This window comes from Pelodiscus sinensis, chromosome 12 (genome assembly GCF_052426305.1).
Source record: "Pelodiscus sinensis isolate ZL-2025 chromosome 12, ASM5242630v1, whole genome shotgun sequence".
NCBI classification, from domain to species: Eukaryota; Metazoa; Chordata; order Testudines; family Trionychidae; genus Pelodiscus; species Pelodiscus sinensis.
Genome location: NC_143063.1, coordinates 22,973,735 through 23,001,662, shown reverse-complemented (window position 1 = coordinate 23,001,662; position 27,928 = coordinate 22,973,735). Strand labels below are relative to the sequence as shown.

The following is a 27,928-nucleotide window of genomic DNA, read 5'->3' as shown; positions in this document are numbered from 1 at the left end:
CAGCCCTCTCTGACCCCCCTTCTTCTCCCTCAGCCCCTGCCACCCCTTCCTCTCCCTCAGCCCCTGTCACCCCTCCAGCCCTGCCCCTTCCCCCCCTGCTAGAGCAGAGTCATTGTCAGCCCCAATTCGAGCCCGAGGACGGCAGGGTCCACGGACAAGGGGTGGCAAAGCCTTGCGGCCCAGGCGAGGCCACCATTACCCTTAAGTTGTCTGCCCTCCCTCCCTCCGTCCCTCCCTCCATGTTGGAAATCCCCCCTCCCTCACTCCATGTTGGAAATCCCCCCTCCCTCCCTCCAGGTTGAAATCCCCCCTCCTACCACAGTTATAAACACAAGTTAATAGTTAAAAAAAAGTTTATTTTTCACAGAATCTGTCGACAAAACTCTGTAGTCTAGACATACCCATAGACTTTAATAAGGTCAGAAGGGACCTAGTCCGACCTCCTCACATTCATTGCTGTGCAGGAGAAGAGAGTCTCATCCAGTTAGAGGAAAACGCCTTCTGTGACTGTCCAGTGGTAAATGAGGGAATAAATCACAGAAATGCCCACCAGGAAGGAATAGGAAGGGGTGTAGAGGAAGGACCTGCAGAGACACAATGTAGTGACAAAATGTTAATAACTAATTTTGGCATAATTGATCAGTGACTTGGCATTTGTCAGCTATGCTGAATTACTCAATTTCCAAATTAGACACACTAGAGATTAGAAGTCTGTGGTCTTAAATATACTGCCATTGGCTATTTAATATGTCTTGTATAATGAATGTTCAGTGAGAGAGAAGAGAATTACTTTTGATTAACTCAAAGTGACATGCCGCTTTTTGAAGGGGGGCAAAGAAGGGACCATGTCAAGTGCAACCTTTTGACTGGTCTCATTCAGTAATACACAATTCCTAGAGATAGGATGACCTGTAAACGGTTTTGTCTACTTTTATTCCCTCTGCCAATTTTTTCATGTGAAATTATTTAAAGTATGGTGTGCATTTAAATGTGGTCCAGTGTCTTGGCTGAAATTGAGTTTTTATTCTAAAGGGGAAATACTTTGGGAAAAGAAAGGATGGGTTTTGAAAGCTTTTCTATGGCATGTGAAAAAGAAACCCAATTTCTTTTGATCCACGTTTATAGACATACTCTGAACAGACACAAGTTAAAAACAAAAAGGAATGAAAGTAATTTTATGGCCAAGAATTGTTTTAGAAAATTGAGACTTCTGAGTGTGAAAGAGACATCAGATGTATAATATAAAAGAACACATAAAACACTTTAGTTTGAATAGGGTCAATTTCTTTGAATACCAGATTAATTCCACATCTAAAAATGACTGGCTGCAGTGCATCAATGATATTTGTATAACTGAGGAAAAACATTTAATTTCAGTAATCAAAAATTCAGAGATTGTTAAATGCATGACCTTCATGTATACTTCATATATACACACACACATGGCGTGACACACACACACACACGGAGCTTCACACACACACAGGGCTTGACAAACACACAGACTGGCACTGTGCATGTGCGAAGTGCTGATGAATGGGGTGCATGGAGTGACCAGCTGAAATCTACTCGCCACGGGTGAGTAGATTCAGCAGTTTGTTGAGCCGTGTGTGTGTGTGTGTGTGTGTGTGTGTGTGTGTGTGTGTGTGTGTGTGTGTGTGTGTATATAATCTGTGTGTGTGTATAAAAAACGCACACATCTTTCTTAATGTGTCTAACAAATGAAGAGAAATTCATTATCTAGTTTGCAAACATATTTTTAATGCTTGCAGTACAGAAAAGACCCTGAATTTGGTGAGATTTAAACCTATTCTTATATTACTACAGTGTTTTGTGGTTTATCAAACACATGATGACACTGGTAGTATATGAATACCTTAAAATGAATACATTTCAGTTGACTAGATTTGTTCCTGAGAGGGAGGTGGCTGTAGAGTGAGTATGTTTGTGTCAATAATAGTACTGGTAGAAATACTTTGTACTCAGTGACTAGCTCAGGGGTCAGCAACCTGTGGCATACTTAGGAGCCAAATATGGCTCTCACCATGAGCTTAGTCCCCCCCTTGCTCTCTCTGCTACCGCGATCCAGCCTCTCACCCCCTGCAAGATTGGAGCCAGTGCTGGATTCCAGCGGCAGGGGGTGAAGAAAGCCCTGAGCCTCGCTGCACGATTGGCAAAGGAGCCAGAGGCACAAATGGCTCTGTGCACATGCGCACACTCCCCCTCCCAGCTGGAGGAAGAGGCGTGCTGCCTGGAGGCTTTTCTTGCTGTTCCATTGATCAGAATCCAGCCAATGGAGCAGCGGGAAGCCATGCCTGGGACAGGGAGCCTTAGAGCAGCACAGGGCGTAAAAAGTAGATCCGAATGCCATCTTGCCCGCAAAGGGACCCACTGCTATCATAGCCATGTTACACTGCTCCATGCACTGCTTTGTTCCCGCCTCGCACCACCCGCATGGGCCATGCACTTGCACCCACCAGAGAGCCCCATGGAGGTGTAGGAGTCTGTCCTCAGCCTGAACACCTTCTTCCTAGTGCCAGCGGACTGGATCCTGGGCAGCCTGGAGAGGTACAAGAAGCACAACTGAGCGGGCTGGTTCCCATCCGTGCCTTGACCCACTGGCCGGACTTCTTGCACTTCTGGCAAGGCAAGGCATCCATTGCACCCTCTGCCCTTGGGCTGCTAACTTATTCTGTGATCCATGTGGAGCAATGGCTGGCTGCCACATGGGAGTGACTTGCATCTGTTACAATGACTAAACCCTGTTACAGACACTGGGGTGGGGAAGGGGGAGTAAGTGCCGCTCAGACCCTGCACCTCTTCCCCCTCCCCCTCTGGTGCCAAGACCCTGCACCCCCAAAATCCACTAACCCTGGAACCCCAGAAGCGTTAATCTGTCTTGAACCTCAGTCCTCGCCTGCCATGGGTCTGGAGCACCAGGGGAGTGAGGTGTTTCAGTTGGGGGTTTTTGGAAAGGGGTGGGTGTTTTTTGCTTCTCACCTGTGTGGTCCCGAACTGATTTTTCTGTGGGTTGGGGCCCCCGACCAAAAAAGGGTTCCCCACCCTGCCATAAAGACAATGTTTTGTGTTGGATACAGTATTTTACTTTGTTTAAAAATGAAGCCTGGCCAACAAGCCCCCATTTGAGGCCCATCCCTCATCTGGCTGCAGCATCCTAACACTCCTGCATACCCCTGCCCTGAGCCCCTCATACACCCCAACCCAGACCCCTGCATCCCCACATCCCCAGCCCCCTGCCATAAGACTGGCAGAAGACAGCCTGAATGTGTTCATGAAGCTGGATTTGAGCCTTTATGATGTAAACTTCAAAGAAATGTATGAAAAGATGCAGAAGTCCCATTATATAAAGTCTGTGAGTCCAGGTTTTCATTTGTGCTATCATCAATCATTATGTCAATTATCAATAATACTACGTGATATATTTTGTTATTCAAATAAGCATTCTTACACAGCTCTTTGTTGACAACTTGTTCTGAATATTGAAATAGTTTGATTCTTTGATCTGAAAAAGTTGCCGATTCCTGGACTAGCTCAGTGCATCTTTAGCTCACTTAAATTTCTGCTAAGGAGGTGATGTATCTTTCAGTGTGCACTAAAACATATGTCCCTTTTCACAGACTCGTGGGCAAAACCCAGATGAAACTGAAAATGTCTGAGTGGCTATAGAATACTAGAACTGGAAAGGACCTTGAAAGGTCATCGAATCCAGTCCCCTGCCCTCATGGCAGGACCCAGTACTGTCTAGACTATCTAACCTACTCTTAAATATTTCCAGAGATGGCGATTCCACAACGTCCCTAAGCAATTTATTCCAGTGTTTAACCACCCTGACAGTTACAAGCTTTTTCCTCATGTCCAACCTAAACCTCCCTTGTTGCAGTTTAAGCCCATTGCTTCTTGTTCTATCCTCAGAGATCAGGAAGAACAATTTTTCTCCTTCCTCCTTGTAACACCATTTTAGATACTTGAAAACCACTATCATGTCCCCTCTCAATCTTCTTTTTTCCAAACTAAACAAGCCCATTTCTTTCAGTCTTCCTTCATAGATCATGTTCTCTAGACCGTTAATCATTCTTGTTGCTTTTCTCTGGGTCTTTTCCAGTTTCTCCAAATCTTTCTTGAAATGTGGTGCCCAGAACTAGACACAATACTCTAATTGAGGCCTAAATGGCGCAGAGTAGAGCAGAAGAATGATGTCTTATGTCTTGCTCACAACACACCTGTTAATGCATCCTAGAATCATGTCCCTATAATTACAGCAAAGTGCACTTGGAAAATTACTGGCCCAAGGAAGGCCTGGTGCTTAGTTGTCATTTAAATCTTTGAAACCTGACTCAAAATAGAGTGAAAACTCAGAGGTCACGTGTCTTGAGCTTCATATTGGGCTGATAGAGCTACAACAATATTACAGCTTTGCTATGCTAAAGATGTTTTTAATATATATTTGCTCTCCCATTTTTTTTAACTTTTCAACCTATGCTTCTTACAGCAATCTTAAGAGAAAAGATGTTTACAAGCTAGAGTCCTCCCCATCTAAATACCTCCAGTACTTCTTATCCATATAGTTACAAAAATGTAATGTTTTCTGATTTTCAAGCTTTGCACTTTGGCACTATAGTCAAGTAGGAGCTTCATCATGTAAGTGCAAGATGAAAAGTGATGTGCAGATCAGGATACTTGGAGGAATCTGATCTTGTACCAAAGCCATCACTACTTTGCCACAGCCAGTTTGAACTTAGCAACAGGAAGAAGTCCTAAGAGAGGAGGCTGAGCACCTTGCCAGTTATGATAATGCTTAGATCTATATCTCCCCATCACATTCTCCTATTTGTTATTGCTGTGTGTTTGAGCAAGGTGCACTGAGATGGAGTAAGACTGACCAGGCCAGATGCTTAATTTTACTTTTACCCACACCTAGCATCTAGTCATGTTTGTGCTGCAATGCTACAGTCTTGGCCATTGCATGTAGATTTATAGGATCAAAGGCATTACATCGTGACCAAAAAGGTCGTCCTCTTATAAACGGATACAGCAAAGAAATATACATCTAGAAAGCAAAGTGCTGTTTTTGCCATCTAGCATCATTTTTTATCTTCCTTTATTACATCTGAAACTTCACATTCTGATAATTTCTTCCTCTTATGTCTGCTGATCTGTAAAACATGATTTAGTGAGTTCAGCTTCTCTTTAGATATTTGTGTCATTTATTTTTAGCCCTCTCCATGCAACCAAAACAGATTTAATAGTGGTGATTTACAATTAGTTTGTAATGAGGATTGGTCTCATGGCCACTTGGGATAAACTACTTGAAACAGGACAAAAGAAGGCCCAATCACTTCTAACCTGATTAAACTCCTTTGGGGCTCAGGGATTATTGTAAATAACCATTGTTAATGTCAGTTATTTTGCAAATGCAGTGAAGCTTTGTTCTTACTTGAATTCCTCTGAACCACTTCCTCTCTCACAATGGCATAAGTGGCCAATGTCTTTATTTACATTGGGAAAGCTTTCACTCTAAGGATAGTTAAGTACTGGAATGTGTTAGCAAGGGAGGGCATGGGATCCCAGTCTTGGGAAGTTTTTAAGAACAGGTTGGATAGGCTCCTGCCATGGATGATCTAAATATACTTGGTGCTGCTTCAGTGTGGGAGGGGATGGATCAGATGACCTGTGAACGTCCATTCCAGTCCTTCATGTCTGTGATTGTATACAAGCTACCAAGTTTTGTGCAGTTGTGTGGTATCGTATGCAAAACATTTCAGCTATTTTGCATATAAACATGGACTTCAGTTTTAAAAATTGTGCAGATTTAGTGTTGATGAGAGACGTTTTGCTTGAAGACATTCCCCAGGTTGCCAGGACAAGCTTTCCTCCCAATCAGCATGTCTCAACCAAAATCTGGGTGACAAGATTTTCCAGGGGATAGGCTGTAGTTCAGTTTTTAAGGCCTGCGCACTTCATTATCTCTGCTGAGTCTGCCACTTAAAGGGAAGGATAGTGGGGGGAAAAAATGTATGACACTTGGAGTCTGACCTATTAGAGACTTTGGTTCTGTTCCTGGCACATTTAACCTGTGAATAAATGCAAACAGCTTAATGTCTTGTCTATGTCCAAAGTAAGGATGATAAGGGGTGGGTAATGGCTTATCGTGTAGTCGATAAGGGAAGGTGCTCAGTCCTGGCTTGCACCAGGTCCGGTAGCTACTCCTGCTGTAGCTCTGCAGTTTAAATGCTACCTGTGTGCTCGGCTCCTACTACATTTAAACTGCAGAGCTGCAGCGGGTGTAGCTCCTGGATGTGGTGCGAGGTGGGACTTATCAAGCCTGTCTCAGTCAGATCTGGGACCTACCCCTGCTGCAGCTCTGCATTTTAATGTAGTAAGAACTGGTCTAGCTCTTAATACATTTAAAATTCAGAGCCACAAAGGTCCTGGACCCAGCACAAGCTGGGACTAAGCCCGGCTTGCTCAGCCCCTGTCTGTGGGATGCAGAGTAGCCTGTGCTTGCAGTGGGCCTCTCTTGCCCCTCCACTGCTGCTTTTAAGCCAGCTCCCCAACACCAGCTCCTGCTTCCCCCCTACCTCCTTGGTGCCTCACAAGGTGTGTGTGTGTTTGGGGGGGGGATTCAAGTAGTCTAGTAATTTACTCGAGTATTCACTTACATCCCTAGTCCAAAGGCACTGTGTCATCTGCCATCCTGCCTGCTCTTCTCCAACTCAGGAGCCCATAGCAATGAGGGTGTAATGCAGGAGCCAGTCACAAATGGCACAGTGACAGCTTTTCATCAAACTGAAAAATAAACATTAAGAAAAATCACACTTGGTAATGGGTCAAGTCTATTAGGTACTAAGCACCTTGCAGCTCAGACGAAGCATAAAGCACAAAATCAGAAATGTCGAAACATTGAAAAGGAGCCTGTGGAGTTTGTTCTCTTTTGTGAAGGGATAATAGCTTCAGATGCAGTTTGTTGCCTTCCACCATCTTTAATTCTTACACATGTGAGAAGTGTTTGCCTGCACTTGACTGAGCTGGCTGGGCCTGCAAATGGAACAGTCCCTCTGAGAGACAGGGTGAGAATCAGTTACCTTTCTTTCATCCACATTAGACCAGTCATCACTGGCACTAGCTGGAGAAGGAACATTTGTTAATTGCAGAAAGAAAGTTGTTTTATATTTGTTAAACAGGAAAGGGAACTTGTAAAAGCCGGATCCTAAGAAATCTTTGCATTCTCAGTGTTAATTATACAGTGTGATGGGACAGATTATTGGCATTAATGCCTGAATATTGTATTGGTAATTGTTTGCATGTCCATTTGAAAGGAGGAGCCTTCATCCATTATGGCTGCATCTAAATCACAGACTTCTGCCAGCAGAGCTGTTGGTCATGGATAACACGTCTGCTTAATCATGACCAGCAGAAGTTTGTAAACATAGCGTTACTGTCACAACCTGGCCCTGCTCACCACCAAAAGGACCCAACTGTTGAATCCCACATGCTTCCTGTTTCTAGCTCCACGTATTTAAGGCACACTGTCCAGGCCATCTTCTGGCACGTGGCATGGGCAGTGTTGCCTGTAAGCTGTGTGCTTGTACAGCCACTCAGGAAAGATTCAGAGGCTGCCTAGCTAATTAACAGAGCGCACACAGCTAGGTTTTTGTTTCAACAGGTGGTGCACACTTGCACATGCCCCATTGTGTACACAAAAAATTCCACACAAATATGGAAAATATCTGCACGTGGATGGAAAAGATTAGAGGAAACATTCGTGATACCCCCTTTTACAGGTGCCAGGACTTCTTTGTAGACAACTCATTGGTGTGATGGATAGATCAGTTGTTGACACAAAGTTGGTTGGCCTTCATGGGTGTCTCACTGAAAGTCATGTTCACAGTGTATTTCACCCTTTTGGGCAGGACCAAGGCCACGCTGCTTTTGCAACACAGAATACAAACTGGCAGTTAGCACTCCCAGTGGAAAACACAAAATAAAATGGAGTTGACAATTTGGTACAGACATTGTTGCTCACACTTACCAGATACAATGCTTTACATTTTCAGTGTTGTACAATGTAGTTTCTTTGTTAGTGGTAACACTTGGAGGAAAACAGACCTAAGAAAACTATTAGGGTAATAATAATCTGTGCTATATAGAGAGTAGACATTCCAAAGAATCTCATTACACCACTCTGCATCCGAGAAGATGTTTTTGCCCTCAAGTATTTGATGACGTAATACGGGTATTTTGCAGTGGAAGGCAGGAGGAAGAGGATAGCTAGTGTGCAAACATTTACACAAACGGGCTTGTGTTAAAAACCTTGATTCTTAGAGTAGCACAGTTGCATTACAGTGGATGCTCTTCCTCACATTGCATCTTACGTTTGTAAAGGAGGATGTAACTGAAGTGTGCTGTGAAATCAGGTCAGGTAGAAATATTGCATCCGTGCTATCACTGTGGATGTTTTCACTCATTTGCCTAGAGGTTGCAAAATCGCTTCTCTGCTCCCTGCTACCAAAAACCCCCCAACAGTTGAGGCACTTTTTTTCCACTCCCGTAAATTGAAACTGTTCTCTCAAAGCAGGAGCTCCAAACGTATTGCACTGCTACCTCCATTTGACAACAAAAATTACTGCACAACCCCAGGAAGGGGGGGCCAAAGCTTGAGTGTGCTGGAGCCCTTCTACCCTGGGCAGGGGACCAAAGTCTAATGGCATCAGCCCCAGGTTGGGGGTCTAGAACATGAGCCTCTGCTTTGGCCCCGAAAAGTGAGGTTCAGGTTTCAGCCTTGGGCTCCAGCAAGTCTATGTCAGTCCTTGTGACCCCATTAAAATTAAATTAAAATGGCATCACAACCCACTTTGGGATCCTGACCCACAGCTTAAGAACTGATGCTCTTAAAGTATTTAGTTAATAACCCACCTTTACAGAGTCCTGACTCAAATGAATTTTAATCTCTGCAATTCTGGGAAGGGGAGGGGAAAGGAAGGACAAAATATTAAAATGGAAAGGACTTGCATATGCTACCTTTATTTGTGGTTCTTTAGACTGTCAACCTACAGCCTATGTTGCAAACGTATGTCTGTCAGCATAGAGCATCTTCACCAGCAGTGCAGATGTGTCGACATGGCCTTAGATGTATACACTTACTCCATACATACTCCATTATGAAGGAACACTTTTCCTTTGTTCTAGACACTGCTCAGGAAAATGAGTAATCCTTGCTGGATGGCAGAACAAGGAGCAATGGTCTCAAGATCCAGTGGGAGAGGTCAAGGTTGGATATTAGGAAAAGCTAATTCATTAGGAGGGTGGTGAAGCACTGGAATGAGTTACCTAGGGAGGTGGTGGAATCTCCATCCCTAGAGGTTTTTAAGTCTCGGCTTGACAAAGCCCTGGCTGGGCTGATGTAGATGGAATTGGCCCTGCCTTTGGCAAGGGTCTGGACTTGATGACCTCCCGAGATCTCTTCCAGCTCTATGATTCGGAGTCCCCCACTGACCACAGGCTCTATGAGGGCACTTCCGCTTTGAAATGCACAAGAGCCCCTGCTGGGAACTCTTGTTCATTTCAAAACTGGTGCACCCGTGTGCAGCCTGGAGGCAGCAGGTCTTCCCACTGGCCCCGGACTGCACATGGAGTTCCACATTCCTCCTTTGAAATGTACAAGAGCCCCAGCAGGCTCTCCCAGTGGCGCAGTGGATAAGGTACCTGCCTCCGGAGCCAGAGGCTCTTATACATTTCAAAGGAGGACTATGGAAGTGCCTATCGACTAGTCAAGTAGTTGATGGAAATCCCATCGACTACTCGACTAGTAAATTTAACCGATATTTAACACCCTTATTCCAAACCAAAGGAGCCCTTCCTGAGAACATCGTGCCATCTGCCCTTTCTCTCTTTCACATGGCACCAGCTCACGCTCCTTCACTTGTTTCAACAGTGGCTATATAGCCCAGGGAAGTGTATGCATTCTTTCAGCTAAGTAGGTCCTAGCTACATCAAGACAGGCACATGGTACTTCCTATGGGGCAAGGCCTTGTTCATTAGTAGAACTGGGCAATTTTGATTAATTTTGCATATTCTCTTCTCACACATTGTCCTCTAGCAGATTGCCATTTTCTCCAGTGCGTTCTTTGTTGGGAATGCTTTACAAAGGTTTGCAGTTACTGTTGTTGTTTGGCATCTCATAGTTCCTGTTCCGTATATCCTTTGAAAACATTGTTTGAAATAAGACATTGGGGCAGTATTAAAGGTTAACATTTGGTTTTCGTAACTTTTCATGTAAACTTGCTTGGTAGAAGAGTCCTAAAGAGAGTATCCTAAAGGGGTGAACACAGTCAAAGTGAACTTGTTTAAAAAATGAATGACTATTTGCAGAATAGGCTTGATCAAAGTCCATTGAAAAATGGAAAAAAGTCCCATTGACTTAAGTGGACTCTGGATCAGCACCAGTTTGCCCAACTGCTTGCTGTAGGAGAAGTGTTTCTCAACCTCTTTTTTTTTTTTTTTTTTAATATATAAAATACCCTTTAAAAAAAATACCCTCAGTACCTACAGTTTTCAGACACACACTCAATTTTTGCTACCATTGCAACACATTTGTTTAAGCAACTTAATCGTAGCCTGGCGGGTGATGAAATTTTTGGGTGTAAAAAGTATAAAAACAATAAAGCACTGTAAAACTTAAAACAAAAATTCAGTTTTTTGCAAATTTCAGTTGGGTTCACGTACACCTCAGACTTCTCTCAAATACCCCTAAGGGGACTCTTGCCACTGGTTGAGAAACACTGCTGGGCAAATTATTGAAGGATAGCATATAAGTATGCAGTTGGAGACTTGCCTTTAGCCTTTTGGTGTAAAATATAGTAGTTGCTTTGAAGACATCAATAAAATCCCTACCCAAGCAAATTAGGTTATTCTAAAAGTTTTCATTTTAAATGTTGAATGTTAAATAAGACCTTTTCAGAAATATTTTCAAAGCTTTTCTGAGATGTTCTCTTTAAAATTGTGTTCTACTCTGAATTGTTTGCTTTCAGGTATCTGAACGTTTGAATCAGGCAGGAGTAGCCATAGGCTTGGCTTGGACTCCTTTAGGAGGTGAGATCATGTTTGTAGAAGCCAGCCAAATGGACGGAGAAGGTCAGCTTACTCTAACTGGACAGCTGGGGGATGTCATGAAAGAGTCAGCACATCTTGCAATTAGCTGGCTGCGTAGTAATGCAAAGAAATACCAGCTAACTAATGGTATGTGAAAAATCTCAAAACAAGAATGTTGGTATGAGCCTAATGAAGCATACAGATAAATACCTGTTGTAACTTCTCACGGAAGAGATGCATATCAGCAATAGTTTTAATTCCTTTACAAGGCTTATGCTATTTTTGTAATGACCCAAAATGCACCATTATATTTTTCAGTAATGGATTATAACAACAAATAGGTTGCTGATATACATGAAGTTAAGTCTTATTTAATTGATTATTATTTAAGAGACAGAATAATTTTATTTAAAGGAGAAATAGGCTGCTCCTTTGTTTCTTTCTCCTCTGCCCACTACTGATAGTTAGCCAGTTCTGATTCAGCCCAGTGTTCATTTGTTAAGTGAGGCCTCACTTATTTAACACAGTGATAGAAATGTAGCCGTGTTAGTCTGGTGTAGCTGAAACAAAATGCAGGACAATGTAGCACTTTAAAGACTAACAAGATGGTTTATTAGGTGATGAGCTTTCATGGACCAGACCCACTTCCTCAGATCAAATAGTGGAAGAAAATTGTATCCTTTGGTATATATGGTTGTGACTATTTTCTTCCACTATTTGATCTGAGGAAGTGGGTCTGGCCCACGAAAGCTCATCATCTAATAGACCATCTTGTTTGTTAGTCTTTAAAGTGCTACATTGTCCTGCATTTTATTTAAGACAATTTTAGATATTGAAAATTCTATCTTTTATCTATCTGTATGAAAATGAGTTGAAGTTCTAGAAGACTGCAGCATGATTTGGTGAGCTGTTGGTCAGAGGAGCCAAGTAGCCAAACAGTAAAAACCAACACAATAAACAGGGCTAACTGACCACCTGTTGGTAGTTTTAGCAGAGAGTCCAAAGATGGAATGAACTATTCTGACTTGGCTACAACAAATAATCTTTAGAGGGTACATCAAGTAGAGCAGTGGTCCCCAACCTTTAGAGGCTGCCAGGCGCCAGGGGGCGTGGCCATTCGCCTGCCGGGCGCCAGACGCCGGGAACACATGCACGCCTAGGGGCGGCGCCCCCCCCCCCATAGCCGTGTGCTTGGGGGCGACCCCCCCCCGCAAGCGCCACGTTCCCGGGGCCGGGCCCCCCCCCCCCATGCAAGCGCCGGGGGCCGGCGCCCCCTCCTCCCCCAAGCACTGTGCACCCGGGGCTGGCTCCCCCCTCCCCCCAAGCGCCGCGCGCCTGGGGCCGGCGCCCCCCTCCCCCCAAGCGCCGCGCGCCCAGGGCCGGCGCCCTCCCCCACCCCCCCCAAGCGCCGCGCGCCCAGGGCACGAGTGGCCAATTTGCAGCGCTCCTGGGGCTGGAGCTTACCATGTGCCCAGGCTGGCTCCGGCACACAAATGGCCGGGCGGGCGCACACAAATGGCACGCGGGCACCGTGTTGGGGACCACTGAAGTAGAGTAATAAATGGAAGCAAAGTACTATGTGATTATCAGAGAGATGTTCTGTGTCTCATGCCACAAGGCCGGGGGGAAGATAGAGACTTCATTTGTTAAGGGTGAGATTAGTTTATAGGCAGACAAGCTATTTTCTCTGGAGTTGCAAGGTCCATAGGCGAACGATCGTTATTAGACAGATTACAGTTAAGGTTTATTTTGAACCTATAAATATTTCCAGAAATAGTCCTTTACTGATTCTGTGTTCTAGTTTCTTGACTTTTAAATATTTTGCGCTTTAACCAATATTCCTGAATTTCCTGACTTCTAAATGTTTTAAAATTTTGGTAAGTAGAACTGTTTGCAATCTCAATTCCTTCTTGATCATATTTTTTGTATAGGAATTTAACATAGGGGTGGATTAATTTATATGAAGGCAATTTAAATTACTAAATGAAACACCTAGATTTAAATAATTGATAAATTTTTCTTTGGTTATTTTCTAGGTGATTTTTCTCATTGGTTAATATAATAATTAAAACCTGTTGATTTACTGCTAAGTAGAGGTTTTATACTCGCTATGGTACTTTTTGCTAGCTAAGAGGATATGCTATAACTGTACACATTTATTTATGTAAGCACTTTGTGCAATTAATCTGAAAATATGCTGGAAATTTTAGTATATTAGAAATTGGTGAATGATACATTGTTTATGTACTAGATAATTAGCTTTTTGCTTATGGGGCACTGAATTAGAATGGTAACTAGAACTTAAACACAGAATAGCATGATTAGAACTCAGTTAGGGAGAAACTGTACAGTAGGAGGTGGAGACCAGTGTTCCCTCTAAGCTGTGCGGGTGATTAATCAACCCTGCACTGTCAGAGGCTCAGGGCTCTGTGCACAGAGCTGACTGACTGGGTGGGGCTGATTAATCACCTGTGAAGCTGTGCTGCCACACAGTTATGGGGGGGAGCATTGGTGGAGACCACTCCCACAGGCTTAGTGGATAATCATGATGATGAGATACTTAACAATATCACCCAAAGGCCAGGTCCCAAGTCTCTTGAACCCAGCAGCACAGCTCCTGGGTCCCCCACAGGATCAGACCTTTAACATGGTGTATGGCCTTTTATGCCATTTATAATGCTTGACCTCATAAGTTAGATATTTTATCCTAACTCATTATATAGAAAAGCAGCCTTTAACTTAACATTTTAATGATCTCATGGATTCAGCATATTTATTTATAGTGAAATGTTTTAAGAGGTTGCAATTAGTGTAGGCCTTAACATTTTATATTAAATTCTGCTTTCATTTAAAATTGATTTATTATAAAATAAAAGAAAATTCTCCAATTTTCCCCTGAAAAAGCATCCCTCTTTAATCCTGTTTAATATTGATAGCAAGCCATCTTTGGCCTAGGAAAGTTTAGATTTTTGTGGGCTCTATCTGCTGTGTTCATTGGATTTAATTTTTAATTTCATTTTTAAGTGTACTGTTTTCAAAAAATGCATTATTTGTTAAAGAATTCTAGTTCTCCAGTGGCCTTTTTAGAACAAAGGCCAGGAACAACACAGGTTTGAATTTTCCACATTAAAACCATTCTCTTTTCTTTAAGCTTCTGGAAGTTTTGATCTCCTTGACAACACTGACATCCATCTGCACTTCCCAGCTGGAGCCGTCACAAAAGATGGACCATCTGCTGGAGTTACCATAGTAACTTGTCTTGCCTCACTTTTCAGTGGGCGGCTAGTGCGTTCAGATGTAGCAATGACTGGAGAAATTACACTAAGAGGTCTTGTTCTTCCAGTAAGTCTCTTTTAGAAAAGTTAACCTATATTAAAGACTGTGGGGTTCTCCCTCCCCCCTTTATGCCCTCTGTAAAATGAATTAGTAATTTGAGTCATAGTTTCTTACCCATCTGTAAACCTTGTAATCTTCTTGTAGTTCATTCCTGGGTAGCCCTGGATTGTCTTTCAGTATAATTAGCACAGATGCATATACAACTCCTAGTTAACAGCCAGATGAACACTATGAAAGTTACCTGATTTTTATGTAATCTGCATGAAAAAGTTGTTAATATATAATTAATATGTTCAGTGGAACAGAATAGCAGATAACTTAGTTTTATTATTTTTATAAGTATAGATTTCCTTTTCTAAAATTCATAATGCCCTTTTACATATCCTACATGTGTTGCAAACTGAAAAAAAATCATTCTTGGGACTTATAGGGAATTTTTATTATTGTAGTCTATGGAGGGAGGCTTAGACTAAGGTGATAATAGCTTGCAGTTTTATTTGCACAATTAGCAAACACAGGCATCACAGATGTATTATGGGGATGGGCAGAAGCTCAACCTAAATCCCAAATGTTTTGCTCCTCCCATAATAAAATCTGGCATTAGTCATACTCTAAGCTCACAGTTGCTATAATTATGTTTACAATGTGTAAGAGTGGAGGCAAGTTGACTAATTAGGTTATAGAACCTATTGCCCTCAACATGAGAACAATATTTTTTATAATTTCAAAGCTACCTTAAACCATGCAATTTGGATGGCAGTGCAAAAACATCCATTGTGTATTATTATTTTGTATTATCACTGCTCCAAAGATCTTTTAATCTAAACATATGACAAAAAACAGGTGAATATAGACAGATAGGAATTCAAGGAAATAATGAGGCAATATTGATTAGCATGATATAAGCTCACAAGCAGCCTAATCATGGTTGTTTTGTAGATATCAAAGAGCTGGAGGAATTTGAATGAGGATGAGTGGAATATATTTGTGGTTATTTACTGAGTGAACCTCCAAGTAGGAGGGGCACCATGGGGGAAAAAAAAAGGCAAACTGCTTCTTTGAAAATGTAACAAGTTGGCAATGGAGGCTGGCATCATGAACTGATCAGAGCTTGGAGTTCAGGGGCAACTGCTGAGGGTGGAATGAGGTGGGGCCACATGACACTCCCCACCTAAGCCTGGGAGGAGCAGGGACAAAGCCCTTCTGCCTCAGGCCCTGCCTCTCCCAGTCCCTCACTCCAAGCAGTGAGGACCTGGAAGACTAGCAGGCTGGGGGTCTTCTGACCCTGGCCTCCACTCACTGGTTGGTTTGGGGGAGGGGAGCGGGAAGCAAGCAATGCAGCTCAAGATGACTCTGCTCTTCCAGCATGTTGCTCAGGAAAGGAGGGAGCCAGGGGAGCAGAGTAAGCTGGGGTTGCATTGCCTCACTTTTTCCACTGCTACCGGTGAGTGCAGGGGGGGCCCAGATGGTACTACCCCTGGGTTTTGTGGGGGGAGGATAGATGTGGTTCCATATCCCCTGATACTCCTAGGCACCGCTGCTTGCTGTTCCTATTGGCTGAGGTAATGGCCCATCGGAGTGGCAGGCAAAAGCCTCCAGGCAGTGCTTTGCTCTTCTGCTGTTTCCCCAGCTAGAGGGAGAGGGAATGAGAGTGCAGAGATTACATGCACCTGAACTTATTTGACATCAGATCTATGACTTGAAAGTGAGACGAGGTGGGTGAAGTAATATCTTTTATTGGACCAACTTCTGCTAGAGAGATGAGCTTACATGGAGCCATTCTTCATATTCCAGACCTGAAGAAGAGCTCTGTGTAAGCTCAAAAAACTTGTTTTAAATATGAACCTAGTTGTCATAAATTGGAGGTGTCAGAGAAAAGTATGAAATACTTGTGAATTATTAATGCAGTTTTATTTTGATTACATCTTTCACATTTCATTACAAATTCAAAAATGAGTCTGGTTCTTTGGTGGGGTTTGCACGCACCTAGGCCTATTTTCCTATGGAAATGTGCATTTCTGAGGAAAGCTAGCTTTTGCAATAATCTTAAAACTTGCTTATTTTGGTTGCTAGTGTCCATTTCTGTAAATTTTTCAGGTGGGAATGCAATAACCAATTGTGGTTTATACAGCTCCAGACAAGAGACCCTTCCCCAAAAAAGGGAGTGCTACTCTTAAACAGTCATATAAAAAAAGATTTTCAAAACCATGTGCTAAAGTGACATGGCACCACAACAGTCTTGTGGTGTGTGCTCCTCAGGCTAAGGTGCTTTTGAAAATCTTATCAAATCTGCTGGGCTAATTAGTTTGCTTCTGTTAACGAAGAAAGCACACGGTCTCACCTCTAAGTATTAATTGATCCTGTTTTCAATCAGTGGTAATTCCTGTCCTGCTTACCTGGATGTTATTTCATGGCTCTAAATTTTAATCTAGCAACTTGTTAGTGAATCACAATGTTCCCTCTTCGTTCACAAAATCCAAACTGAATTATACAAAGAGGTTATAAATTTTGTTCCTAAGATTCACTACTGTAGTTAGTGAATACTTAGTTGTATTTTGGATATGCTACAGTATGTATTTTCAGCTGCCTGAAAAACCACAGCTGTCTGCATAAGCAGTTTTTGTAGTTGTTTTTCATTTATACAGAGATTACTTTACAGCAGCCTCTTTCACTTGTTAAGGTCACCAAGATACACAGTGCTTTCCCAGAACAAAATAGTCAGAGAACGGAGGGTCCAGCAGGGCAGAGCCGAGCCTTGTATTACCTTAAAATGGGAACCATGCGGGTAGAGGGGGTGATGTATTTTTCCTATGCTGATGAATGCAAAAATAAAAGTGAGGGTAAGAGATTGAGATATTCTTGCATCTGCAACAGCTGGAATCTTTGTGGGCCCAATGAGTTTTCTTCCTCTGACAACAGTATTTCCCATTCTAGCAGTTGAAGACTAATAAGTGCCTGTTTTCCTTACCCATGTGAGGTAAAAGGGATTGTCTAATGAATTTCTTCTAAAAAGTGATTTAGGAGAAAAACAGTTTAAACTGCACTGGTGTACTTTTAACAATCAATATGATGAATTATGGATGTACAGCTGGAATCCTGCCTTGTTCACTTAAGCTTTAATTCAAAGTACAGCACCAAAATGCCTTTGACTGCCTTGCTGAAAGCAACCTATGTAAATTTCTTTTAAATTGTGTTTTAAATAGGTTGGGGGAATTAAGGACAAAGTCCTAGCAGCCCATAGAGCCGGATTGAAGAGAATTATCATTCCTCAAAGAAATGAGAAAGACCTTGAAGAGATTGCAATGAATGTGCGGCAGAATTTGAGTTTTGTTATGGCAAGCTGCCTGGATGAAGTTCTGAATGCAGCTTTCGATGGGGGATTTTCAATCAAGACTGGACTTGAGCGGTTGAATAGTAAACTTTAAGCAGCTGAACATGTGTTAAAGGTTGATGTACAGGATCTCATACAACTGTCAGATGGTAAAAATGTGATCTATACAAAACAAAGAGGGCAAGTAATTGTGCTATGCCACCCATTAGAAGTTAAGGCCTGAACCTCAGTGCATTTTGGTGTATTTAAAGTTGCAGGTGCACTTTATTACAAATAGTTTACCAAAACAAGTTATACATGTGCTAGTTTTCAGCAGCATGTGCAGGCAGTAGTGGAGGAGAGCACACAAGTGCTTGCACTTTTGAAACTCAAGTTTTCTGTTTAATGAGCATTCCAGTGTTTAGGTAAGAGATGTGTTTAAGTTAACCATATTAAACTTCATGTAATAAAAGTAACTGCATTTCATGTTTCAGATGAGCTACCAGTGAACACTGCTAAAAACTAAAACAAAGTGCATTAACATGTCAAAACCTTGCAAAATGCATTTGTTTTAAATGTAGCAACTCAAATCCTTGTTTTGTAAGAATTAGGCATGACTCACTACAGGCAGTCCCTGAGTTACGCGGATCCGACTTATGTCGGATCCGTAGTTACGAACGGGGATTTCTCGCCCTGGAGAACTAGAGCAGCGGGACGCCTGGTCCTGCCGCCCGCCTTCTCCGGGGCGAGAAAAGCTGCTCCCCGTCTCCTGGCGGAGCCAGCAGACCAGGGAGACGGGAGCAAAGCGGCGGAGCACCGGGGGCCAGACCCGCGGCCGCTTCCAGATCAGCTGGAAGCGGCGCGGGTCCGGCCCCAGGTGCTCCGCCGCTTTGTTCAGCGTCTCCCTGGTCTGTAGACCAGGGAGACACTGAGCAGAGCAGCAGAGGACCTGGGCCGGACCGCAGCGCTTTCAGCTGATCTGGAAGTCGCGGGTCCGCCCTTTGTTCAGTGTCTCCCTGGTCTGCAGACCAGGGAGACGCTGAGCAAAGCCGCGGAGGACCCGGGCCAGACCGCGGCACTGGTCTGCTGGGGGGGGGGGGGACACGCAGCTAGTGCCCCCCCCCCCCCAGCAGACCAGGGAGACGTGGAGCAAAGCCGGGGGCCGGTGGTAGAGCTGGTGGGTCACTGCTAGTTGGTCCAGCAGCACTGCTCCTTGGCGCTACTGGACCAACCTGGCAGCACCCCAGCTGCTCTGCCCCAGGCGTCCTGATTCAGCTGCTGATCAGTTTCAGCAGTGGCTGAATCAGGATGCCTGGGGCAGAGCAGCTGGGGTGCTGCTGGCTTGGTCCAGTACCTCCGAGGAGCGGCCGCGCTACTGGACCAAGCCAGCAGCACCCCAGCTGCTCTGCCCCAGGCGTCCCAAAGTCAGCTGCTGCTGAAACTGACCAGCGGCTGACTACAGGAAGCCCGAGGCAGAGTTGCTCTGCCCTGGGCTTCCTGGAATCAGCTGCTGATCAGTTTCAGCAGCAGCTGACTTGGGGACGCCTGGTGTTCTTACCTTGAATCTGTATGTAAGTGGAACTGGTGTCCAGATTCAGCCGCTGTTGAAACTGATCAGTTTCAGCAGCGGCTGATGCCAGTTCCGACTTACATGCAGATTCAATTTAAGAACAAACCTACAGTCCCTCTCTTGTACGTAACCCGGGGACTGCCTGTATAACCTTCAACTGTGCTCAAATAGCCCTGCCAAAGTCCCTATTTTGTTCAGTTATGTATTTTTTAAACACAGCCAGCCACTTTCTAGCAAAACTTAACATACAAAAAGCTAGGAAATTTGTGGCCAGGGCTCAACCTTTTCAATAGGTAAAATTTCAGGTTAAAATTTGACTTGTGACCCATCTCTAAGTAGGAGAAAAGTGAGTTTCTCACACTAGCACAATATTAAACACACATGTGATAAATGAAATGGACTTTGGGGGGAGGGGAGAAGCCTGTAGTTGTGTAATAAAATGTAAGATTTTATTAATTGGGAGTTGCACAGCTAGACACAAATATTCACTTAGTGATGCCACCAAAATTATTCCTTCACAATAAGGGAGGTAGGACTCCAAATCCAAAAGCAAAGCAGGTAAGGAGAATATAGTATTTTTGGGGGGGGGGGAAGACTACAAATACTGTTTAATAACTTCTGTGAAGCATGTCTTAGTTAGCCCCATTTTAATAATAGCCATGAGAGAAGTATTGTCTAGCACAGTGGCTCCCAACCTATTTTATGCTGTGGATTGGCAAGTTTGCGTATTCATCATGCAACTGATGAATATGCAGACTGTTGCCAGCCCACCTACCATCCTTTGACAACCCCCCCCCCCCCAGTGAAGCTGTCCCCACCTGAGGGAGCGTGGCTGTGGTGTGCTTCCTCCCACCCCAAGTGCATCTTGCACCCCCATGGCTAGAAGGGGGGGAGAGCCCTGGCCAGCCATCATTACCATGGGGGGGGAGCTACCCTTGCCAAAAGCAGCCATGCAGACAGGGAGCAGCTGTTAGTAGTGTATGCTCTCCTCCTTTGCACCCCCTACCTCCTGCTCTGGGAACTGCTGGTCTAGCACATTGTACAGAAGGTTCTACGCCTGACTGCCTAACAGTTCAGGTCGGTTATGCAGTAGCAAAGATTAAAATATGAGCCCATATTGTCATCTGAAAAAGGCATGATGTACTTTTAAAAATAAGGATCAAGTTACCTCAATGCAGCAGAGCCAGGAATGGAATTTGAATTCCTGGTTGGCATCACTGATTTTTCCATTAGACTGGTCTCTTCACTGTCTTATTCTGATAAAAACATAGCTCAGGTTTATGCAGATCAATTTAGTTTCAAGGTTTCATGTCTAAACTTTAGTGCTTTTTACTAATGTTAAAGTCACTGAGGCCAATAATCAGGCTGTTTTACTAGATACCATAATAATGAAGACTGTCACACTAATACCTATTCAAAATTGTGTACATGCTGATGGAGCACAATGAATCTTCACTGAAAATTATGGACTTAATTAACTATTGTGGAGTTTTGGAAAAGGATGTTAGGAGGACTCAATCTTATCTTGTTTTTCCCCCTTCCCAAAATTTGGTATTTTACTTTATTTGCTCTTAGAATTTCTAAATCCCTCCTCAGAGATCAGATGAGTTTTTTTTAAAGGTAGGATTTTTTGGATAGGGGAAAAGAGAGGAAGGAGAGGTAGAACTCACTTGTGGAGAAGCTGGATGTTCAAATGAAAAAAAGAACATTTTGATTTTAAAGCTCAAAAATTCAATTGATAAAACTTTTCAGAACCAGAGTATAGAAAGCATACCCTCAAATTCTAGTTTCTTTTCCCCACTATATCCTTTATAAAGAATCTATTAGACTCTTGTCCTCCTGGAAATTGTAGTTTTTCATTACAGCCATCTATGCATCTTTTTCAAATAATGGGAAAGTTTATTATATTCTGTGAATAGGCGTTTCAATGTTACTTTCCTTTTGCGAGGTCAGGAAGAGATTTAAATATTGTACCAATACTGGTTCTTATAACTTAAAATTTTGTTTGGTATTAGATGAATAAAGCTTTGACCACTTCTTGCAAACTAATTGTAATAATAAATGGATAGTATTGAAATGCTCATAAAACTATAATAAGGTGTAGGCTTCAAGGCAAACATGTGTCTCCTATAAAGGGATAACTATCACAATGGGAAATTACAATGAAGCACACACTACAAAATATCTTGCTTCACCTGCCTTCTGTATATGCAGCATGTAAGGTCTAAAACTTTCTGTTGATTATAGGAGGACTATCCTGCATTGTTCAGTGGCATTCTTACAACTGATCTATTAATTATATTAAAAGGTATAAATTCCCTTTCATCAGAAGGCCTCATCTTACCTTGTTATGCTAAGGGTTTCTCATAAGAACTTTGGAATACAGCCATAAAAACCACAGCTAAAGATTGAATTAAGACAAATACAACAGTTTCTTCTTACCTGTAAACTTCTAGAACAGGAAGGTCTATCATTCTAGTTATTTCCTGGGTGTGAATGAGCCCTCAAACGTGCACTGGAATGGTCTGCAAAGCAGGAAAGTGCCAAAAATTGCTACAAGATGCTTCCAGCGTATGATCTATGAAAACACGTAGTAACTAACATCACATCAATAACGGACACCACCTGCAACTTTTACCATTTTTTGTGCTGATTAAAGAAAGTTGTCCTGCAGCTTGTAACATTCTACTCCTACCACCAGACAGGCAGGAAACTCTGAAAGCTTCCTACTTCAGCTGCCCCTTTTTTCATAGAATCATAGGGCTGGAAGAGGCCTCAGGAGGTCAAGTCCAACCCCCTGCTCAAAGCAGGACCATGATGGGACAAGGCAGTAGCCCTTACAATAATACATGGTAACAAGTGGAACAACAAGTAGTCTGAAGGCACTGTAGGAGCTTTTTATTTGAACAAGCATTTTTTACACCCATGAGTAGGTGCGTTCATAAATTCTGCATGGGATGGATATATTTTTTGTAAGTGGTTGATTTATCTAGAAAGTATTGCTTTAAAAGGGCTATAGTATTCCATCAGCTTTCATAGCAACTATAGATGCTATTGAGGACTCAGTTTTCCTAGGAATCCAACCTGCTGCATAATGTACCTCTTGCATAGATACAAATGTAGTTTTACCAATTGAGTGCAAGAGCCCAGCAGAAATCCTGCATTTTATGCTGAACTGCAAGCAAGTGCATTCATTTTCATTGAACTTGGGAGAAGTACATACTGTAATGTGCTTTGTTTTCCAATGAGAAAAAATCCTTTAACAGTTTAAAATCTAAATAGTATAATATCTAAATAGCTGAATTAATTTTGTTTGCATGCCAACATCTCAACCTGTACACTTTTTTGCATTAAGGACACTTGTATTTTATTTATTGCACTCAGCTGTTCATGCTTTCCTACTACCACATGCCTCCTATTCTTGATAGAAAAGGCCTTCCATACAAACAGAAAAGGCCTTCCAAAGTCACAACTTACATTCATCAAATAACACCTTAGTGCAATGACGTTGTAATTGATACTCAATACTGGCATTAGTAGTATGGTGTGTCAGCTGTCTAGTGCCATTTCAAGAAGCCTTCTACTTTGACTACACACTTGCACTACGAGAACCAGGCTTGCAAAGCTGTAATAATGCAGTTGCTGTTTCTCCCCTCTGCCCAGAAACTAATTTTTACCCTAAGTAGGTAACATCACAACAGGAAACAATTTTATTAGCATAGCTTTGAAAACTTCATTTATCTGAACACATTATGATGATCCGAATAACACTTTGAATGATAATACTAATGACCTATGCTAAATGTTATATACTAGATACCACCGGATCTAAAAATAGCATTACTTAAAGTGCTTAGAAATGTCATATTAGCAACTGCTATTTACATTAGAAAAGTGTACTTTATTCTATTGGACAAAGTATACTCCATTTAAAATAATAGAATGAAGATTCTTCTGTATATTTTTTTCAATACAAAGAAAAAAACTGTTGCACAATTCTAATCTTAATCCAAATATCTGTTTTAATGTGTTCTACTGTGATTAATAAAAACAAGCAGCTGGTGCATAGGCTCTGGGAAGTCAAATGTGAGCATTAACATTTAAGCTGTGTCTAGACTGGCCAGTTTTTCCGGAAGATCAGCTGCTTTTCCGGAAAAACTTGCCAGCTGTCTACACTGGCCGCTTGAATTTCCGCAAAAAGCACTGACGATCTCATGTAAGAAATCAGTGCTTTTTGCGGAAATACTATGCTGCTCCCGTTCGGGCAAAAGTCCCTTTTGTGCAAAACTTTTGCGCAAAAGGACCAGTGTAGACAGCCCACATTTGTTTTCCGCAAAAAATGGCCATCGGGGCTTTTTTGCGGAAAAGCGCGTCTAGATTGGCACAGACGCTTTTCCACAAAAGCGCATCGTTTAACGCGAACTCTGTGCCAATCTAGACGCTCTTTTCCCAAAATGCTTTTAACGGAAAACTTTTCTGTTAAAAGCATTTCCGGAAAATCATGCCAGTCTAGATGTAGCCTTAATGTTTCCTTGTTCAGACATTCCTTGCATTGGTTAAGATGTTAGAAGCTGTTGTTTGCACTATGCACGCTGATATCTGTATAGAGTTGCCCATCACATTCCAATAAATTGTATTTTACTATATTTTTGTAAGTTCAATATATATGTAAGGTCTTTCATGAGAGCAAGTATTAACTACTCTCATTCTGGTGAATGACATTAAATGTTTGGGAGCAGAAGGGAGAACCATAACTTTGGAAGCAATATTATCTAAATTATAACATACATTTAAAAAAAACCCCAAAAACTTAAAATTGGCCACTGATGAGAGCAACTGTTTGTGGGGATCACTACACGCTCACCTTTCAGGTTTATCTCAAACTTATACTAAAATTCTTTACTGTCCCAAACAAATCATTGTAGATTCGGAGCTTTAAGGTTGTAAAAACCTATATCCTGTTTACCTATTAAAAATACAAGCAGCAGCAGTATGCTGACATATTCCTCTAAAGCAAACCCTTCTCAAGAAAGTTAATTTATTGTACCAGATAAATGCAGATGTACATAATCTCTTTAGTCTCTCTCATCCGGTTGCATTTTTGGTAGATAGTTGTGTGTCCTGTTATATGCATCATTTTTTTCTTGTATCTTCTTGGAAGCTTGGCACTAGCTTCCAACTTTTTAGTTAGCATTTCTAATGTTCTGTTATTTAAAACCAAAACCATTTGTATGCATGACATTTAAATATATACTAGCAAACTTTCAATGCAAGTCCCAGATCACCTCCCAGAGAAAAGTTACACCCTTAACTAAATTCAGAGGTGAATTGAAGACACCAGATTAACCTGTAGTGCTACCTCATGCATTAGTGACTCCTTCAAAGATGCCAACTCTTTTTTTTGTAATCTTCCTCCTCCCCACCTTCCCTTTTAGCATGCAATTAAGAAATTAGGCTTCAATATATGAATTTTACAAGCTCAAGTATATGCATGTCTTATAAGAACAGCCATACTGGGTCAGACCAAAGGTCCATCTAGCCCAGTATCCTGTCTGCCAATACCAGATGCCTCAGAGAGAGGGATCACAACAGGTAATCCTCACATGATCCAGCCCGTCACCCACTTCCAAGGAAACAGAGGCTAGGGATACCATTTCAACCCATCCTGGTTAATAGCCATTGATGGACCTAACCTCCATGAACCTATCTAGCTCAATTTTGAACCCTGTTCAAGTTCTAGCCTTCACCACATCCTCTGGCAAGGAGTTCCACAGGTTGATTGTGCACTGAGTGAAGAAAAACTTTTTTTTTTAAACCTGCTGCCTACTATTTTCATTCGGTGACCCCTAGTTCTTATGTTGTGGGAATAAGTAAATAACTTTTCCTTATTCACTTTTTCCATACCAGTCATGTCACTCACCATTACACAGTATAAATATCTTGAATGAGGGAAAGGCTGTTCCTTTCCACCACCTATGTCGGTGCACCTGCTGCAGTGAGCTCTGATATGAGGCAAGCTGGATCAATTATGAAGGGCTGGAGGCTTGGGACACTGTGGAATTCACCATCCAAGCCACAGACTCGGTTTTGCACACTCAGTGCTCCAAGTAGACACTGCTGAACTATATTAACATACTGCAGGTACCTGGAGTATGCAAGAAAGATCCACATGGAGAAAGTGGAGTGCAACATGCTATCTGTGGCTTGAACAGTGAATTCAGCTTCCCACCATAACTTGCCTCTCCCTAGTGCACAGCCTGCAGGGGCGAGGGGGAACAGGATTGGGGGGGGGGGGGGGGGAGAAAGAGGACAAGGATTGCCCCTGGCCAACTTAATTAAGAACTGTAAGCAGCATAGAAGGGCAGATTTCCTGTTGTTTCTCCAGGCTTATGTGCAGAGGTCAGGGTGTGATGGAGAACAGAGAACAGAGGGGGGCCAGCTACTGTAGCGTGCACCACAAGCACTCTCAAAGCAAGGTTGACATTTCTGTAACTAAAGTACAGCCGGTCCCCCAGTTGCGAACGGTCGACTTACGACCATTCGCAGTTACGACCAAAACTGTCGTAAATGGTGGATCCCGAGTTGCGAACGTGATCCGCGCTTACGAACAGCATGGTCGCGTGTAACTCAATGGGGTCCAACTTATGAACAAACCGAGTTACGACCAATTGCTTGGTCCGTAACCGGTTTATAAGTTGGAGAGAGGCTGTATACCCCACGAGTATGTCCAAAGCAGTCTGGATAAAATTTGTAGCAAATGACTAAGCAGTAGTGTAAAATGTAGTTGCCACCCTTTCATTTCTAGGACCTGGCAGTTTACAGATTGGTAGAGGGTTACTGACTGTTGTGTTTGGTTAAAATACAAACAATAAACCAGGAATTGTAATGCTTATTTCCTTAATAGCAAAGTAATTGCAAATAAAGTATCAAGCACATAAAATAACCTACTTTAAAAATAAATGACATTTTATTACATAGATCAGGAATATTTAAATCATATTTCTGATTCCTCAATTCATTAGACTTCCACTAACTTTACATACCAAACACTTCTATGAATTCCAACTACAACATTGGAGACTGTATTAACACAGTGGTGGGCAGCCCGCGGTCTGCGTGCAATCCAACAGGGTTTCAGTTGAGAAATTCCACTGGTTTACGTAAGTGTAGTTATTTTCCTACTAGTATTACTACAGTGACACACATGTAAAGCAAGGGCACATGGAGAGGTGCGTCCTGATTGCACAAAGCATTGACTGAGATCAGTGCACTCTCTCTGCATCCAAAGTGGGAGTGCTGATCCACAACACTCCACAAATTCTAGGTGGGAGTTAGCAAAACTATCCTGTCCCAGAAGACCATCTTGACTGCTAAAATCTTGCAGCCCACTGAAATGAAGGAGGGCCATTCATGTGGCCCACTATCGAGCCTAGATTGCCCATCGCTGTATTAGTATCAGCCAAACATAGAGTGATCTCCTCCTTCCCTGCCATATCACCATGTAGAACTTGTAATATCTAAGGAAGTTTATTAAAACACAAAGTAAACATCCTGCCAACACATTTTGGACAAGTCCCAAACCTACGTATTTTAATAGGAGTTAATCCACTACTCAAACCAAAATACGGATATGAAATTAGTCCACGCTATCAACAGCCTCTAAAAGAATTAAAACTGAATAATTTTCAATAATGAGAAACATTTAAATAGTGAATTTAAAATCTACTACCCAGCACATTGCAATTACAGTACACTAACATCTTATGGTACAGCAAGAGCAAAATTGGGATAAATGTAGGTAAAATTAAATAGTCTGCATTTAGATAATTGACACAGCAAATATTCATCTCAAGATCAAAGTGTAACAGAAGATTATATAAACTTCAGAAATATACTGGCATCTTATTTTTTAATCTTGAAAAGTGTAACATCACAATTTTCTTTTAAGTTTCTGAAAGCTTACTACTTTATCTATATAAAATAACTATTCCTGTATTGGCTGGTCTAGTAAATCTATCCTGGTTCATTCCTTGCTTGTATGACTACTTACCTAGTCAACCTAAAATAACTTAATGAGTTGTCTTAACATGGATCAATCTCCAACAAGAATGTTAAGACAAGCTTATATATAGTAAATAAACTGTACTTTACTGTTATAAAAAAGTAGTTAATATCCATCCTATTTCTCCCAATAGCATATGTACACAGCTACCAAATTCAGCAAAGAGACATCTTTAAAGTAGTTTGAGATTTAATAGTTCTTTTACATTGTTTCCTGTTTACATTAACTAGCTCAGTGCTGTATACAGACATACATTCAAGGTGAATTTCTCACATTTGCAGGCAACCTGCAAAAGGCCCAATATACCACCTTTGCATTTAAAGGCATGAGAATTGTGTGGGCCTTTGGGTGTACACAGTTCATGTCAATAACACAATGCGATGATATACAAGACTTATATGATTAAGGAAAATTAACTAGGTTCTCTCTAGTAACAATCAGATGAAGGATACCAAACCAGTAAAGTTGAGTTATAGTATTAGTCAAACTTGGTGCTAAAGCAAAAACCAAGAGTTCTTTGTTTGCCAGGTATTCTTTTAAT

At 42.1% G+C, this 27,928-nt stretch overlaps 1 protein-coding gene and 1 long non-coding RNA gene across 3 annotated transcripts in view; one reads left to right on the top strand and one right to left on the bottom strand.

Moving 5' to 3' along the window:
• The window catches only part of LONP2 (lon peptidase 2, peroxisomal), a 94,835-nt gene extending 74,923 nt beyond the window's left edge, over window positions 1-19,912 (top strand). For both annotated transcript variants that reach the window (XM_075940219.2, XM_006121177.5), the window contains exons 13-15: window positions 11,049-11,256; window positions 14,261-14,451; window positions 17,649-19,912. In XM_075940219.2, the coding sequence (XP_075796334.1) occupies window positions 11,049-11,256; window positions 14,261-14,451; window positions 17,649-17,870 (621 nt within the window). In that variant the 3' untranslated portion in view covers window positions 17,871-19,912. The remainder of the gene's footprint in view (window positions 1-11,048; window positions 11,257-14,260; window positions 14,452-17,648) is intronic.
• On the bottom strand, window positions 368-11,053 carry LOC112545483 (uncharacterized). Its single transcript, XR_003088955.3, has 3 exons — window positions 6,681-11,053; window positions 2,478-2,560; window positions 368-584 (listed from the first exon to the last, which is right to left on the bottom strand). It is a non-coding gene; the product is annotated as an uncharacterized LOC112545483 (long non-coding RNA).
• Window positions 19,913-27,928: the final 8,016 nt, after the last annotated feature.